This window comes from Corvus cornix, chromosome 2 (assembly GCF_000738735.6).
Source record: "Corvus cornix cornix isolate S_Up_H32 chromosome 2, ASM73873v5, whole genome shotgun sequence".
In the NCBI taxonomy this organism is placed as follows: domain Eukaryota; kingdom Metazoa; phylum Chordata; class Aves; order Passeriformes; family Corvidae; genus Corvus; species Corvus cornix.
This window is the reverse complement of record NC_046333.1, coordinates 48,894,651-48,912,122: the sequence shown is the minus strand read 5'-3', so window position 1 is coordinate 48,912,122 and position 17,472 is coordinate 48,894,651. Positions and strand designations below refer to the sequence as shown.

The 17,472-nt window shown below is 46.1% G+C and overlaps 1 protein-coding gene and 1 long non-coding RNA gene across 4 annotated transcripts in view; one reads left to right on the top strand and one right to left on the bottom strand.

Moving 5' to 3' along the window:
- Positions 1 to 308: 308 nt before the first annotated feature.
- TWIST1 (twist family bHLH transcription factor 1) lies at positions 309 to 2,269 on the bottom strand. Of its 2 annotated transcripts, none has more exons than XM_039549885.1 (2): positions 1,265 to 2,269; positions 309 to 911 (listed from the first exon to the last, which is right to left on the bottom strand). In XM_039549885.1, the coding sequence occupies exon 1, from the start codon at positions 2,205 to 2,207 to the stop codon at positions 1,308 to 1,310; it is 900 nt and encodes a 299-aa protein (XP_039405819.1). In that variant the 5' UTR covers positions 2,208 to 2,269; the 3' UTR covers positions 309 to 911; positions 1,265 to 1,307. The 2 variants fall into 2 exon arrangements, with proteins under 2 accessions (XP_039405819.1, XP_039405818.1); XM_039549884.1 differs by having other exon boundaries at positions 309 to 588; positions 1,265 to 2,267.
- Positions 2,270 to 3,171: 902 nt separating this feature from the next.
- The window catches only part of LOC109144463, a 31,858-nt gene continuing 17,557 nt past the window's right edge, over positions 3,172 to 17,472 (top strand). Inside the window, exons 1-3 of one of the 2 annotated variants that reach the window (XR_005601549.1) lie at positions 3,172 to 3,962; positions 8,494 to 8,577; positions 10,744 to 10,832. This is a non-coding gene — a long non-coding RNA (uncharacterized LOC109144463). The remainder of the gene's footprint in view (positions 3,963 to 8,493; positions 8,578 to 10,743; positions 10,833 to 17,472) is intronic. The other variant, XR_005601550.1, reaches the window with a different exon arrangement.

Below are 17,472 nucleotides of genomic sequence, written 5' to 3'. Positions count from 1 at the left end.
GGGTCATCAATAAATAAATAAAATGTTTATTTTTTTTTTTCTCAGAGGAAAAATAATAATAATAAAAAAGTTAGGAACCGGGTATATAACAGCTTGAGCCCAGCTTATTCCCCCCTAAAAAAAAAAAAAGTTTTCATCTCTACAGGGATATTTTTGGTTGGCTGCTTGGTTTCATTCAAGAATGAAGAAAGTCCACAATAATGTATTTCCTTTCATCAGTGGCTCATAGGCACGACCTCTTGGGAATGCATGCATGCAAAAAAAAAAAAGGGCAAATTAAAAAAAAAGTTCAATTCCAACATTCTTCGTCAAAATTAAAAAAAAAAAAAAAAAGAACGATTCAGACTTCTATCAGAATGCAGAGATGTGTGGATTGTACCGACGCCCAAAGGGTAGTCACTGTCCAAAGCCCTTCTCTCTTTCACTTTCCTTAAGTGCTCCCCACGCCCTGCTTTGAATTTGGATATTACTCTTCTAGTTTCCAAGAAATCCTTGGTACATTTTTTGTTAGACAAGATCAAAAAAAATCGTATCCAACTTCAGAGTCTCTAGATTGTCCATTTTCTCCTTCTGTGGGAACAATGTCATCTGCAAAAACCCAGAAAGGGCGGAAAACTCGTTACTGAAACGAAAGATACACAAACATCTACCTACACCTCTCTGTCCCTGGAAATACACGTATCGGGCACGAATGGAGAAGGGAGAACTCGCCGTGCGGGCGGTGCGGTGACCGTGTGACACCCCAGCCTGGCGGTCCGCGGTGTCAGAGCCGAGGAAAGGGACTGCTGGGGCGGTAGGAAACGCTCATCGGGCAGCACAACGGGAGGACATGGATTCGCTTCAAAATACGAGCAGCGGCAGCAGCAGCGGCAGCAGCAGCGGCGGCAGCAGGAGCCATCCCAGCAGCCCTGCTGGCTCCGCAGCGTTTGGTGAAAAAGTGATCTCAGGCCGGCCCCATCTGTCTGGGGCGCACCCGCACGGCCGCCGCCTCCCGCCCGAGCCCACCCCGCCGGCAGCGCCCGGCCACGCGTGGGCCCCGCGGGCCCGGGGCGCACCTCGGGCCGCGCAGGAGGAGGAACGCGCCGGGATGGGGGAGGCACCTCCAGCCGCCCCGCTCTCCGGCTGCTCCTGGAAGCCAGGCCCCTCCAGGCGGGGTGCGGGCCCTCTCGCCCCACGGCCACGCGTGCCCGGCTCACGGCGCAGCCGGCGGCCTCTCGCCTCCCTCCCCCCTTTTTACCCGCCGCTTTCGGGGTCCCTGCCTTACCTAGGGCTCCTGCCGGGGGGATGCGGGTGGGAGACGCCGCCTGCTAGTGGGATGCGGACATGGACCAGGCGCCCTCCATTCTCCACACCGAGAAGGCGTAGCTGAGCCGCTCGTGGGCTACATAGCTGCAGCTTGCCATCTTGGAGTCCAGCTCGTCGCTCTGTAAGACCTGGTAGAGGAAGTCGATGTACCTGGCCGCCAGCTTGAGGGTCTGGATCTTGCTCAGCTTGTCCGAGGGCAGCGTGGGGATGATCTTCCGCAGGGCGGCGAAGGCTTCGTTCAGCGACTGCGTGCGCTGCCGCTCCCGCACGTTGGCCATGACCCGCTGGGTCTGCAGCTCCTCGTAGGACTGGGGGCTGCCGCCGCCGCTGCTGCTTCCGCCGCCCCCGCCGCCCCCGCCCGCCCCGCACTTCTTGCCCCGCTTGCCTTGGGCCGGGCTGCAGGGCTCGTCCGCGGCCCCGACGGCTCCGCCGGCGCTGCGGCGGCTGGAGCGGCGCTTGCGCCCTCCTCTCTTGTTGTTGGGCAGCTGCTGCCGGTCCGGCTCCTCTTCGCTGTTGCTCAAGCTGTCGTCGGCGGGGGAGACTGGCGAGTTTGACTCGTCCTGCTGCATCATCTCTGGGGGGAGACGCGAGAAGCGGGCCGGGAGGGGGGGGAGGGCAGGGAGAAGAGGGGGGCACCTAACCCGCCAGCTCCCCCTTGATCGGCTGCTTCGCTGGCCTGCGAGGAGAAGGAGGAGGGAAGGAAGGAGGGAGGACCTCACTTTGGGGGGAGGGGGGATGGCATCAGGATCCAAGAGGAAAAAAATAAAAAGGCCAACCAAAAAAAAAATCCCTCCCGATCCCTCCTTGGAGCCCCTTCGAGGTGTCTGGGATTGGGAGAAAGTTGAAGACTTGGAGGTTCTTATAGCTCCTGCTGGCGGAAAGTTTGGGGGCAGCAGTGTCATTGGCCTGACGTGGAGAGGAGGGACTTTTGCTGAGTTTTATAGGAAAGTTTCCGCTTCCCCCCCTCCACGCCCTCCCCCAATTATTTTTTTCAAGCCATTCACAAGTGATCTGGCCTCCCACCCCCCCACACACATACATCCTTACCGCGAGCTCTTTCTCGGTTTCCCTCTCCGTGGTTTCTCTCTCAAACCTCTTCGGTTCGTGCTCGGCTTTGGGGTGGTGCTGAGGGGCCGGGCCGGGAGGTTATGGGGGTGCCCAGCACCCCGTGCGCTGCTGCAGAGGGGTCAGCGGGCCGCTTAGTGCCTGTGCTGGGGGCAACCACCCCGAGCGGCCGGGGGAAGCCCGCACCTCTCGGGCTTTCCTCGCCGCAGCGGGCACGGCTTGCAGCGAAAAGGAGGAAAGGGAAATTAGCCGCGGGGCAGCATCCAGGCACATCCTAATTTTGCCCCGCTTTAGCACACGTCGCTCTCCCATCACTGAACGCCCTCGCGGTCTGACTTGCCGAGGGAGTCGCACATTTCTGGGCTGGGGAGGGGTGGCGACACAGCCTCGTCCTGTCAGGCTGGAGGACTGCGCTGGGAGAAAGCCATCTTCAGAGGTGGAAGCAGCGGGGAAACCAAGCACTGGCTTCGTACATGCATAAGCACCAGTCCTTGAGCTCGTCTTAAGAGAAACCCGGGAGGATCAGCGTCTCCAACCTGGCACACCGGGAGACGGAAGGGTGTACAGACCCTCTTTGCCCACACTCTGTGTGTGCTGACCACTCACTTCATTCCGTCCTCCCACAAGGCGCCCGAGTCCGGCACTTCCTGGGAAAAGAGATTATTTTTTTCAATTTCTCTTCTATGTTAGCAGCCAAAGCTGTTTCTTCCCATCCCCCGCCTTTGTGCCTCCTTCCCCGCTCGCTGGCAGCACGCAGCAGGTGGTGTGTCTTTTAAACAACAGCTCAGATTCAAACGGGGAACGCCTGGGAGGGAAAGCTAGAAATTGCCATCCATCAGTAAACGGGGCGAAGCCTCTGCTCCCTGCGTGGGGACCGCGCTCCTCCGCTGCCGGCCTGGCAGCCCCTGCCTGGACGGGCACCGCCGGGTGCGGGGCGGAGCGGGCAGCGCCGGCAACGCAGTGTCTCCCCGGCTTGTTCCAGGTGTGAGGGCGGACAGGGCGAACGGAAAAACAGGGGAGCGATAAATCCCAGGCATGAAATAAGACAAGGCATGTGGAAGAGCGCTGTCATCTTCTTCGGGGAAGAGAGTCGTCTCTCCCCTCTGCCTGGGGACTGACTCCCTTTCCTCCGGGCAGAGGCGTCTCATCGCGGGAGCTGCCAGGGGCCGGGACCCTCCGCGGCCGCCGCCGAGGGGCAGCCAGCCCGCCCCGGCCGCTGGCCCCGGCCCCGCCGCAGCACCCGTCGGGCACCCGCCGCCGGAGCTGTCCCGATGCTTCTCCGTTCGCTGCCCTCTCGGCGAGCTCTACTCCTCGTGTCTTCCATCCCGCGGTGCGAGCACATAGCAGTCTTCCCTAAACACTCTTTATTGAGAAACAGCTGGAAACAGGACCGGGGAGGAAACAGGGACCGCCTTAGAAGGCAAGGGAAGGCACGCCGGCACACAGACCCACAGTGAGCCTGCACAGCTGCCCTGGCTTTTGGCTTGTTCCTGATGTGTCTTCTGCGACCATAGGCCTCTCCACTCAACTCCATAGCTTGTCAGGAGAGCTTCAGGGGTTCCCTTGTGTTGGCAGCAGCTGCTGATCCCAAGGTAAGAAGAGCTGGGTCTCCTTCCACCTCCCTCTCACCAATAATTTTATATGTACCCAGAGCCTCACTGCTTCTCTGGGGTTTAGAGCAGTGTCATTACAGAAGAAATGTTGGAAACAGTAGTGCTGAGCATCTGTAGGTGGCTCTAGGGACCTTCCTTCCTTCCTTCCTTCCTTCCTTCCTTCCTTCCTTCCTTCCTTCCTTCCTTCCTTCCTTCCTTCCTTCCTTCCTTCCTTCCTTCCTTCCTTCCTTCCTTCCTTCCTTCCTTCCTTCCTTCCTTCCTTCCTTCCTTCCTTCCTTCCTTCCTTCCTTCCTTCCTTCCTTCCTTCCTTCCTTCCTTCCTTCCTTCCTTCCTTCCTTCCTTCCTTCCTTCCTTCCTTCCTTCCTCCCTCCCTCCCTCCCTCCCTCCCTCCCTCCCTCCCTCCCTCCCTCCCTCCCTCCCTCCCTCCCTCCCTTCCTTCCTTCTTCCCTCCCTCCCTCCCTTCCTTCTTCCCTCCCTGCCTCTCTCCCTCTACCATTCTTCTCATGGGAAACAACATCAAAACACAGACCCAAACCTGGATAGCTGTTACCTTGCTGGGAACGGGATGCTGCCTGAAAGGAGGGAGGGGCAGCACCTCCCGAGCTGATTTCACAGGACGCACAATTTGTCTGGGTCACCTGAACTTTGAATGGGTTGCAGGACATCACCTGCTTGCCAGGGGGCAGGAGAAGGGTATGTAGAGCAGGGTGTGTGGAAGAGTCAAGGACAGGTGGAGATGCAGTATTACATGGTTTGTAAAAATGGAGAACATGGAGAAATGTAGGGAGGGAGTTGAGGAGAGGGGAGCAGATAGCTGGGCTTAGTGTCAGCTACTCTTTATGTAAACTGCAGCAAAATCAACCAGCAGTGTTTAGCTGGACTCATGTGGTGCTATCTGGGACCTGCACACTGCTATATGAACCAGGACTGCGCAAAAGCCCCCCATCATCTTCGTTTTGGCTTTTGTTTTATTTCTGACTCACAAATTATGGGCTCAGGGGCAAAGGCAGCTAAGCCCATGATGTTACTGCCAAGACCCACATGGGAGTGCAGGGGCCAGACGAGCTGTGGTGGCAACGATCTATCCTGGGGGACTTGCACTGGGCTGGGTGTGGGAGCCTGCCTGGATTGCCCAGGCCTGCTGACAGGCAGCAACTCTGCTTAGTGCTGGGGTGTGTGAAGCTTTGTCGGGAGGAGGGCGGATGTGTTAGAGTCATGTCTGGGGGTCTGTGTGAGAGAGAAAGTCATACTGGTGAGGATGTGTTTGTGTGTGCATGCATGTACTCTTGCTCTTTTGCAGTGTGAATACATATATATGTCAGGAGGGAAGAGGGTGGAAGTCTGTGCAGAGATTAAAGAAAATCAATTCTGGTTTATTTTGAAATCTACAGTTTTGATGGGAATTGAGGTGGAGCCTTTGCTTTTCACACATAAATAATAATTGTATTTTAGTTATGCAGTATTAAGCCATCTATTTTGAACCTCTACTAAGCCACTAAGGTAGTCCTGCAGACCACTCTGGAGCATGGGATAAAAGATGCCATGTCCTGTTTTCCTCTATGCATAGGCATGGCTTGGGTAAGAAGTCTCCTGGCTCCTTGTGCAGAATCTCAACCGTGTTTCACTCTTTGGTGGTAGCAAGCAAAACTGCAAACAGATTCAGGGCCTTTCTAGAGATACTTCCAGGTCCATTCCTGCAAGCTTCCCCGAGCCTCAGCTCAGGAAAATATGTGTCGTGGAATGAGCTCTTACATGGAGCACTGGCAGGACCCAGAGCGCTCCAGTATTTTGTCACCTGTGCAGTAAGTTATAATGCTGGTAAAGCAACCATGTAGATTACAGGTATGCCTGTGAGCACAGAGCTAAATAAATGACAGACTCCTGGGAGGAAGAAATGAGGAGTAATTTGGTCTGTGATGATCATTGTGGTCATGGTTGATCACAGGGAAATAGCTGTAAAGGATGCCCCCAACTTTGTTCCAGCCCTTCTGTAGGCACCCATTAACTGTAGGCACCCATGCTGAGACACTCACAGGATGGGACAAGCAGTATCTGCCTTATCCAGACAGAAACATCAAAGCTTTTGAGGGGAGTAGGTCAGAAGGTTGCTTCTTTCCTAGATTTCTAGGAATTAATAAAAGGCCCGATTTTTTCTGCCTGTTTATAAACCAGTGCAGAAGTTTAAGAACTAATGTGCTCAAGCTCTGGTGGTTACAGCTACAATGTTGCCCATCACCAATGTGTTACACACATTGTGCATACACATCAATTACAATTGGATTGCGATAAGGCTGTTCTGTATTCTCCATACAGCAAGCACATACACATGTAATTTATCTCACAAAGATAAGGCTATTTGCTGTGGTAAAACTCTCACTGCTGGTGATTCCTTGGGATATTGAGCAATGTGTTGCAAACATGCACGTTTAGAGACAGCCTGCCGGCATGTTTTTGATGCCAAAGCATTCAGTTGGGTGTTTCCTTAGAAGTTTCATCTCTATGTTTCCAAGACCACTGAAATCAACTGGAGTTTCCCTACTAGTTTCCGTGGCCAGGTATTCCTATGGATTCTAGGTGAAAGCCTGGTCAGGACCATATCCCTTCAAAAGGGATGAGGAGCACCTAGCAGCTTTCCACATTGGTGTTTATGCTGTAATTTGCTCCTTGTAGAAAGCACACCGGGAATCAGGTAGAGAACTCTCACTGTGCCCTGGTACAAATTTCTGCACAGCAACAGCAAACAGGCAGAATGAACATAAAAAGGGTATGAGAGCAGAACCTGTTTCTCGTCTTCTTTCGCGTCTCCTTCCTTCCTATCACCGCGGCAGCTCATACAACCGAGGACGCGGAGAAGCTGACAGTATCTCCCGTCATTCGTCCTCCCTACCTGGGCCCGGCGTGGGTGGGCGCGGTGCGGCTCGGCTGCGCCGGCGGGGCTGGGGCTGCGGGGCGGCTCTGCGGGGCCGGGCCAGGCTGTGCGGACGGCGGCCACCGGAGGGCACGATTCCCCTCCGGCCCCGCTGCGCCTCCCAGGTGAGTCGCTGCCGCCTCAGCGGAGCCAGGCGGGCACTCGCCGTGCTCCTGCGGCAGCCCGAGCCCCGTCAGGCTGGGTCCCCCGAGTTCCGCGGCCGCGAGGTGCTGCCCGCCCGCTCCCGGGTCTGTTCGCTCGTGTTTCAGCGAACCCCGAGTGCTTTTTCTCGCTGAGGTGGCCCCACGCCGCCGCAGCGCCGCTGCCCACCCGGGGGGCGGCCCTGCTGGGTCCTGGGGGGAGATCCGGCCCATGGATCCTCCGTGGGCATAAGGACACTTCCCACGGGTGTGTTTCCAGCTGCCGGCGCTTTGACACTCCTTTCGTTCGGAAGCTCTCGAAAGCAGATGGATAACACGGAGTTCCTCTAACGCGTCAGCTTCGTTGTCAAAATTACTACAATGATTCTTATTTCTTTTTTAGGCTCGTTGTCACTGGGGCCTTTCATGTAAAAGTCTTAGCAGCTTGCTGCCGTAAAAGGATGTGGCAGCGTTGTTCCCAGTGTTCCCAGTGTCCCCAGTGCGCGGCCGGTCCCGTCGCTCATCCTTCCCGCCTCCGGGCCGGCGGCAGGGAGCGCTGCGCCCCCCGCGCACCGGCATTCGGCATCTCCTGCATCCATCCTCTCTTGCCAGCTCTCGATTCCACACAGGGCCGAGAAATACCTATATCCTATTAGCAAACTAGCAATCCCACATAGGAGACAGGTCTCTCAATAAATTAAGAGCTGAAATTATTTGCGACACGTGTTTTTATACAAAATCTTTATTCAGCTCCAGAAATAGCTGGTGGCAGTGGATGGGGCTGTTTAAGCAGATCCAAAGTTCCTCGGTGGAAGCCTGAGTAGTATCCTCTCATGTATCCTAGACAAGACCAGTCCTTCCCATCACAGGAGATCAACATATCTAATGCTGTGGTGGAGCTCTGCCCCTAGTTATGGCTCTGGGTCTTGTTTATGTGGTTTCACATCTAAATCTGAAAAGACCTCTTAGTAAGACAAACTTATATTATCCCCCACTCCAGGGGATAATAGTTATTTTTATTAATAATGGAGCTTATTGGCTATTTCAGCTTCTTTGATTTTTTTTCTTTTCCATCTCTTCCATCTTTCCTGAGCTATATAAATATTTTTTTTTTCTTGTATTCTTCCTGCTCCCACACATTACTCAAATCTATATATTCAATCTTTCAGTACACTTCACCCATGGAAACTCCATAAAACTTCAGGCCCTTTTAGCCACAAATTATTCTTTTTTCTTCCAAGGTGAGAGAGAGTGCACCTCCAGCACAGGTGATGGATAAAGCATTCTATAAAGCCTTCTTCTTATGGGTAGACTCAAATTCTCTGCAGCTCAAGCAATTAGAAACAGAGCCATAGAGCCAGAATTGCAGCATGGAAGTGGGCTTTTACCCTGTTAGCCATGTCTGCAACCCTGGGAAAGATCCTGCCTGTGCTTCCTACTGTATGTGGTCTTCTTTCTTTAGGCTTTCAGGTGCTCTTGGAATCTCACAGATGAAGATGAAAAGAAAGGTCATATGAGAAGCAACCATAACTCATAATGAACACAGGTGGGCAGCAAAGTCTGGTGTGAGGGAAAGGGCATGGAAGGTCATCCCAACATACACATATGTTTTCCTGGGCAAAGGAAATGGGGTTTTTTTTGATTGGTAGGCTGATTAAATGCCAGCTCTCCAACTTGGAACCTATCTACCTTCTCTGCCTGGCCCTAGACCACACAGGGGCTGGATGTAGCTGTGCAGAGGAGGTGAGCCTGGAGGGGAAAGGTTCACAGAAATGAACACCCTTCTTGTTCTTTCCACAATTACCTTACTTCTAAGGACACCTGCTTAAGAGCCAGAAGAAATTAATTACCCTGCTAGAAGGGAGCAGGGGTTTATTTCCATCTCTGCCAGGCTGCATTTCCTTTCAGAAAAGGCAGTCAGCATGGATCCAAGTTTACATATTCCTTTCTGCTTGGGGAGATTATAATTGTTTTCGGCTATGGACTGTCAGCTATGATGCCTAAAGATCTGCTATCCGTCATTACTCCTCATTTTACAGCCCCAATCCCATTTTCTTTCCTCCAGAATATAGGATGATGATTGGGTTACCTTGCTCACAAAGGACTGATCTGCCCATAGGTTCACATCCTGGTTTTATTTTCTGACCAGAGATCATATAGTAGGTCAACAGTGAAGCTGATCTAGAGCACAAATCTTGGTTACCAAATTCCAAAGGCAATTTTCCAGAGAAGTAATAGTTTATTGATCTGTTAAAGTAAATTAGCACATATTCACTGTTCATGTATCTGTGTACATACTTGACTATTTATGAACTCTGACCTCCAAACAAACATCTGTATTTTTATTTATGCAAAATACTGTACTGCCTCTGCCTTGAAAAATATCTATATCAAACATTCTCATGCCAAAATCTACTATCTGACCTTGCAGCACTAAAAATAGTTCATGTCAGAAGCAGAGAAATATTTGTTTTTCCTTTTAGAACATTTGTGCTTACATTCATTAAGGACTTGGTCCAAAATCCTTTGATGTCAAGGAGACTGTTTCAGTGGGCTTTGGATTAAGTCTTAAAAAGGGTCAATTAAACTTTAAATTAAAAAAAAAATTATGATGGGTCCAGCCTAAGAGTGTAAGAGATGTAAGAAAGGCTGCCTTTGGAGTAAAGCATCAGTCATTGTTCTCTAGTATTTAGCTGAACTTGTGGAATTTTTCATTATTAAAGAAACAATCCTTTTCAAGAAGGTTGTAATTAATTTTCAGTCTTCAAAACATCCACATTTTGTTGCATATTAGAAATGTCGTTGCTGACTTAGTAAGTGCAAGGATGTTTTGAGCTCAGTAGGACATATATGGACTGGAACCTAAGCAGTAAGATATGGCACAGATTTTCAAAGTCAGAGCAGAGACTTAGTTACAAAATACTCTTCTGACTCTAAAATATGTTCAGGTTTATGTCTCACTTCATATTTTAGCAATTTATGATATTTTCTAATGTCTGATCTAATGTTAGTATTTGCTTTTCATGCTTTGCAAAAGAACTAATGCAGCTCTGGGCAACAGCAGAGGCTGTAATTAATGTAAAGGTAGAAGATGTGCAATGGAATATAGCAAGGGCTTTAATTCAAAACAGTGAATTTATACCTTCATTTAGTAATCCTTTTCTCTACAACAATGCATAGTGTTTACAGCATCCATTTTAATTAAAAGAAACTAGTATTAAAACAAGCTACAGCCTCACAGAGCTGACTGCACTGCTTCCTTGTAATCATTGTATCACAGGTCTGAGCAATTTGAGTCATGTATGTCTGCAGGAATTTTTGCTGAATCTGGATTATTTGACAGTAAAATGGTCATCATTCCTTCCAAACAGATAGAAGTTTGATCAATTGTATTTCAGTGGCTTACAGCCATATTCTATCTACAGTGACATTTATGATCTATATTTGTTATCCCCAAATGACCTTCAACCTAGCTGTTATCTGCCATCATGTTAAAGTTTTGGTCAGTGAAAATCCTTTAGTGTCTTGGAAAGATTCATGATGTTGTCTTTTGGCCAAAGTCCATTATGGGTAACTACAACTTTATCTGCATTCAACGTATGTAATTGAGTGGCTGTGGTATGGCACACTGTCATTTGGCTTAATTTCAATCAACTAAGATAACTCTCTGTATTTTCTTTCCTATAACACTGTGTCATGTTGCTGTAAAAAGTGAAACAGCTGCAACATTCTCCTTCTTGAGGATGCATCCCAGAACAGGCTGTTTCTTCCGAGAGGACAACATAGCCTCCAACTTGGCAGGTAAAATTTTGCAACACCAAATCCTTCCATCTGTGGTTTCATGTTGTCAGTTCATTGTAGGAACTAATAGTCCGGTCTAGATGTCAAACTATCTGATTTGTTAGTGTAGCTGGCAGGTTAACTGTCTAAGTCCTACCATTTCCTCACAGAATTCACTGTGGGTAGGAAATTTCATCCAAAAAAGAAGAAAAATAACCGTCTTTAAAGATTAGATGCACTGTTGGGAAATTAGGTTCTTAATGCTAAATCAGATGTATGATAGGAAGCACTTCATAATTGCTCACATTAAGGGTAAGGGGCCAACCCAAAGGCATATAGACAGGAGGAAAAAAGGCAATTCAATCACTCAGCCATTACTGCAAGAAACAGCCCTTCATATTCCCACAGACCTAATGCATATCAGAAGCAAGCTACACTGCCATGCAGAGGTGGAAGATGCTTTTTCATTCCCTGTGGTTATGGGAATGGGAGGCATTGTATTTCTTCACACAGGTCCTTCCCAAACTGTTCACTGAGGAAAAAAGAATTTCTGCCTCTCCTTAAGTCATAAAAGTTAGCAAAATATTATATGACAAAAAGTTGCCATTAAACTTTGCTCAAGAGCATTTGAAAATGGCATGTGAAATCCATGCTGGAATAGGTGCTACTGTAAGGGCATCAAAATTGAAGGGAATGGATTAGCAGCTCCTCAGTAACAGCTGTGGCACCACAAGTGATGCAGATAGGCATCACCCCATTTGCCATACAGATGCAGGAGAGCAGCACCATGCAGGCAGTAATAGCATTGTACATGGAGTGGAAAGAAACCACAGCCAATATAGGTTTGTGTTTTCCCGAGGTTTTCACTAAGAAACCTCCATGGTGTCACCTGCATTTCCACCATGCTCATTACCAATCTCTCTGGCGACATTCTGCCATTTGAAAATGTGTCACTGGATGTTTTCAGCAAAAGAAAATACTTTGGGCATAAAGTCTTCTCTTTTCATGTCTGAGGTTCCACTGCATCTTTGGGGTGATATTTGGTGCTTATGTGCTATGGAAGTGGCTCAGAAACCCTCACAATAAATATTTCTAATGACCCATAGCTTCACAAGAACTGTGTTTTGTAGGGGGGAAGCAGGATTGAAGTAGATGTCATTAGAACTTTTCCTTTGCTGTGTCTCAGGTATCTAGCATGTCTTTCCAGCTTGAAGGCAAAAAACACTGGTCTTATACACCAAAATGCTCTCCAGTCAAATATTTGGCTTATGCACTGGATCCTTCAAATAATTTGGCCAATGGTACGCTAAAGATTCATGTTTCTACTACTCTCAAAAACAAGATGATAAATTTATCTGGTTTTGGTTTTGTTTTGTTTTGTTTGTTTGTTTGGGGTCTTTTGGAGTTTGGTTTCGTTTGGTTTGTGTCTTTCAGAAGATATGCCGGCACATTTTAAATATGAAAAATTCTGTGTGTTCTCATTATAGCTTTGGTAGAACTTATTTCTCTCCATGGGCAAACCCCATGCTATTAAAATCACAGAACTTCCTCAGCATAATGTGGTCCAGTCCATAGGTATGGCAGTTGTGATCTGGGAGAGGATGCTGAAATCATTCTCTTCCTGGATGTCTGAAACATATAACAGTGAGAACTGACTTATGCTGTTGTCAAGCCAAGTACAGCTAACAGAATAAAGGTGCATGCTTCCAAATTTAATACCTTGGGGCTGGTAAAGGTGTTTGCAGCAATAGGACCTAAAGTCCATCTTACCAAGGGTTTGTTTAGTAGTTTGAGCACAGTTATCAGTACTTCAGAGAAAGTTCCATTTGCTCATGGTTAAAATTTGAGTCCTGTATGTCAAGGAAGTGGCCCCTGATGAGGGCCTAAACTGTCAGTTTAATCATATTTGTTGGCAACATTCAAGCTATCTGCAAAGAAAATTTAAACTGAGTCAGATGTAATATGAAATGAATTCCACGCGCCTTCATGTAAGGCAGAGAAAGATCTGAGATAGCCCTTCATTTTACAGTCTCTCAATCATATTTTCCCTTTTTTTTTCTCCATTACTATTATTCATCATCCTACAACTTCTTTTGCATCTGGTAGTTTGCAGAGTTATGAGAGTCAATGATGTTGCAGAGTTACTGCAGTGTTCTAGCATATAATTAAAAAATTAATAAAATAGATTAAAACATCTTTCTGCATAGTCACTTAATGTATCATATACGATAACATTAACAGCAAAAATGTGAACTACTTAAGAATGTAAGTACTCACAAATGTCCCCAGATGATGTTGCTGAGGCCTAAATATCTGATTCAGCTCAAAGTTATTTAAAAATAATTTTAAAATTACTCCTGTACTATGAAAATTTCCTGGAGACTCAATGACTTAGTTATGTACATTATTCTAAAAGACTTCATAGGAGCTTCGATGGCCAAGATCAGGTCCAAGAGCACCTTGAAACATCTGAAACACTTCAGCATTTGGATAATTACGTACTTTTGGGGCCAACCCACATTTCTCTTTGGAAAATGTTTCCCCTGCATGGCTGCAGACAACAGATGGATCATATGATCTCTGCATTTGGAAAGATGGCATAATTCTGGCAGACTGTCAGTTAAGTGAAAGAGGCTGATTTCAGATCCTCATTAAGAAAATATACAACCACACGGAGTGGACTGAATGGCAGCAAGTGATCGCTGGCGCCAGCTCTAATAGAAAGTATAGCACACTTGCAACATGAAATCTGCTGAGCTCTGGCTGGATCTAGCTCTATCAGGTTTTACATTCTTTCCCAAATAAATGTGTTCTAAAGGAGACATTCTTTGTAGTGCAAGGGCCTTCTGTTTGCCAGGAGGGAGGGGAGCAGAGCAGTGGAGAGTTAAAAGGCAAATTCAAAGAGCCACCAGGTCTAGGGCTGGAGCAGGGTGCCAAGGCTTTGTTGAGTCTTCCCTTACACTTGCAAAGGTTTCTGTTTAGTGAAACTTTTCTTTATATTTCTAGTCTCTTGGTATATTTTTTAGGGTGCAAATGGCACTTTACCCAGAAACAGCCCTTGGAGACAGCATGGCCCCTTCCTGATGCAGGGCTCTTGGAGCAATGCCCAGTGCCTTTTTTACACACATTTCCACATGGAAGCAGCTCTGCCAAGCCCCTAAGACCTTGAGTAGAAAACCCAGGGCACTGTAAAATGTAATATAGTTTCCCAGCTACACTGGATATGACCAATAATTTCATTGTAATCACTACTCACAGCTGAAGAGTGAAGGGCTAGTGGAGCTGCACACCTGCATTTCACCAAACACCAAAATAATGGCTATGGCTTCAGGTCACAACTTTTGTTTCAGCAACGACATCAGGATCTTTGCATGATATCTCATCTTAGCCACACAGAATAATGAACAATCTTAAGTCATTGGTTGTTTTGAAAGTCTTTGCTAAACTACCTTTTAGCGAGATCAGAGACATCATCTAACCCACATGAACCTGAAATGTTCAAAGAGTAATGGTGGTTGCTGTGTTATATCTATTCCTGTATCCTTTGTTCTACAGCCACCACTCTTCCCCCTGATAACTCTAAGTTTCAAAAGTTAGAATCATTAACAAGATGAAAGACTGCATAGTAAGTAAACAATGCTAGAAATAAAAAGAAATATCAACATCTGAATTAACTTATTCTCTCAGTGCACGTGTTTATGTTGAAGAGTTTCACAGAGTTCCTCTTTGCTGTGAAAAAAATCATAAAATGTACTACTTGTCCTTGATCCCCTGTAAGCCTTGGAGCAAGATGAGATGGAACTGGAACTCACAGGGAAAATAATTATCTGTCTTCTGCTTTCAGAGCTAAGGAGAGACAGTTAAACCAACAGGATACTCTTTATCTCTCTTTTTGAAATTATGGCCGAGGTATGACAAAAGCATAAACAGGCCTAGAATCTCAGTGTGCCTGATTACTTGTTTGAAATAAAGCCATGTGTGATAATAGTGAAGCCTGTCCTTCTGCAGTGCAACAACTCTGTGTGGGAACCATTCAAAACCCCTCAGCATGGGAGGACATGGTCTGAGGCACAGCTGTGGCACTGAAGCCTTCGAGAGCAGTAAAAGCCACGCTAAGATAATATAATGCACACAACAATTTGAATATATTACAGTCTTTATAAGTATATATTAATGTGGGAAAATGTACTACAAAAGATAACAGAATTACTCCCTTATTTTGACTTCCTTGAAGAAATAGGAATTTCAGGTATGTAACGACCACTGAACTGGACTGTAGCTGGTGATCAGCAGAGTGAGTAGTAGCTGTGAAAAATTCAAGGGCTTAATATTTAGTGCCAGACAGACAAAAGGTAAACATTGAAACTAGGACAGAGAAGGGGAAAAGCAAAATTTGGATGAAACACAATTTTTAAAATAATATCTGAGCTGCACTCCTTAAAAAGCTAGAATTCTAGGCAATTGCAATTGAATATTTTTATTCTGTCAATTCTTTTATTCTGGATACATTGCTGTGACAGAAGTTCATCTCAGTCTCTAAAACAAGCATTTTTTTGAGCTAAGTTTAAGAGCAAATAATTTGAACTGATTATATTTACCAAATTTTTAGAATAAGCAACAATTTACTGTACTAAAAAAAGAGCATAACCAGCACACCTATCCATCCTTGTAACTATTCTGTTGTATTACTGGGAAAAGCTTGGCTGTCGTTGTTGCAGATAAGTAGCATTCAAGCCTAGTAAAACAACAAATTCCTATGAAAACAGGGACTCAGCATGCACAGAAGTCACATTTTAAGCTTCAGTGTTTTAGCTATTTTTAATTTAAAAAACCACCAAAAAACAGAAGTCCAAGTTAATTGAAAGGACCAGAAGGGTCATATAGAACTTGTCTTTGAGAAGAATCACTGATCTGAAAAAGAAATCAAAGCCACTTTTCCACTACTTTTGCTTAGTACCTCCATGACTTCAAAAACTAATTTATTTTAAAGTTTGTAAAAGAAAAAAAAAAAAGTGTTGTTGGACTTCACTTATCAAGTTTCATCCTAGAGGGAATTTTTATAGCTGAGTTATAAACCCTCCACACTTGAGTGTTTATAATGGAAACGCTGACAAATGCGATAATAAACACCAATCATGGGGCCATAGTAGCTGATCAGAGAGTGGATGCAGAAGTTTGCAGTGCTATCATAATATTTTGTTCTGTTTCCAGGACTAATTTGCTTAAACCTCCTTTCAGGTTCAGCAGCTGTAAAACAAGATCAATCTAACTAGAGATTGCAAAGTCATTTGATTATTTATACTTCTCTTCGAAAGCTTCGAAATGTCTCTCAAATATGATTTCATTTAGTCTTATTTTTTTGGTTTACATGTCTGAATACTAATTGTAACATGATAGCTTCAAGGGAACTCAAATTTCTACCAAAAGTCAGTCTTCTGTGGCCAAAGAGAACATAAACAAACCAGCCTCAGACTAGGATCTAAAAATGGGCTATGATCAAACAGCTCTAAGGCTTTAAAAAGCCCCTTATTATCTTTTCCCAGAAGTAATTGACACTGTCAGTTTTTGTTCTTAATGCGGTGATAATGGCACTGTGCTTTGGGGAGACCGAGGAGCTGGACTCAGCCTTGGTGGCAGCAGGGATTCTGAGCAAGGGAAAGAAAGGCCTTTCCCTCCAGTGGGTGAAATCCAAGCCTTGCTGAAGTTAGCAGCACTTTTGCACTCTGTTAGGGTCTGGGTTTCCCTGTCTTCCCAAACCTGACAGGGTGTTGTACTCTACTGACTCCACAGACTAGAGTGCAACTCTCTTGGACTGAGACAAGGATTAGGGGAGAAAGGACCCCACAGTTTTGTTATTTCAGGGAGATGGGATTGCACTCCAGCAAGAAGTTTGTCTGCAATATTTCCATAATTGGTTTATATTCTTACCAGACTAAGCTTCCAGGATTTTGACACATCCACAGAGGTTAAGGGATGGGTTAGTACGGCATCTTGCTGTTTCACTGAGCTCTTTATGGGTACAAGGACATGTTTTAACACTGGTTCCTTGGGAAAAAATTGCATTTATCCTGCTTTTTTGGTAAATATTCATCAGTTTTGGAAAAGCATGAAACAAACAAACAAACAAACAAAAGCCCATTTTATCAGGTTTTCAGGTCATAGAAATCAATGTGTGGCCCAGAGGCAGCTCAAAATGCATCTTGGAATTTTATCTGTGCTTTTTCCATATTGTGTTCATTGCCTTTTACCACAACTGCATTTTTAATTTCTAATGATTTATTCCCAGTGGCTCATATAAGAATGTTACTACTGTTTCTATTGCTGCAAAATTTCCAGTGATTAATTAGAAATCAGGATTCATAATGCAAGATCCATTTGTGTTTAAAAATAAAATGTAACATATTCTTTCTGCTTTTCTCTAGTCTCTAACACAAGTATGAAAAAATTTGGATCTTGAACAAATTCCAGTGTTTTGTTATAAAACAAAGAAGAGAAAACCAATAATTTTTGAATTATCTGTTACAGACATGTTTACATTATGAATCTCCTAACTTAAGACTCTATGTGCTATAGAGTTCTAATTTTATCCAATGACATGAGCAAGAAAAATTATGAAAAGTTATATAATCATACTGTGAGAGATCATAGAGAAATAATGGTA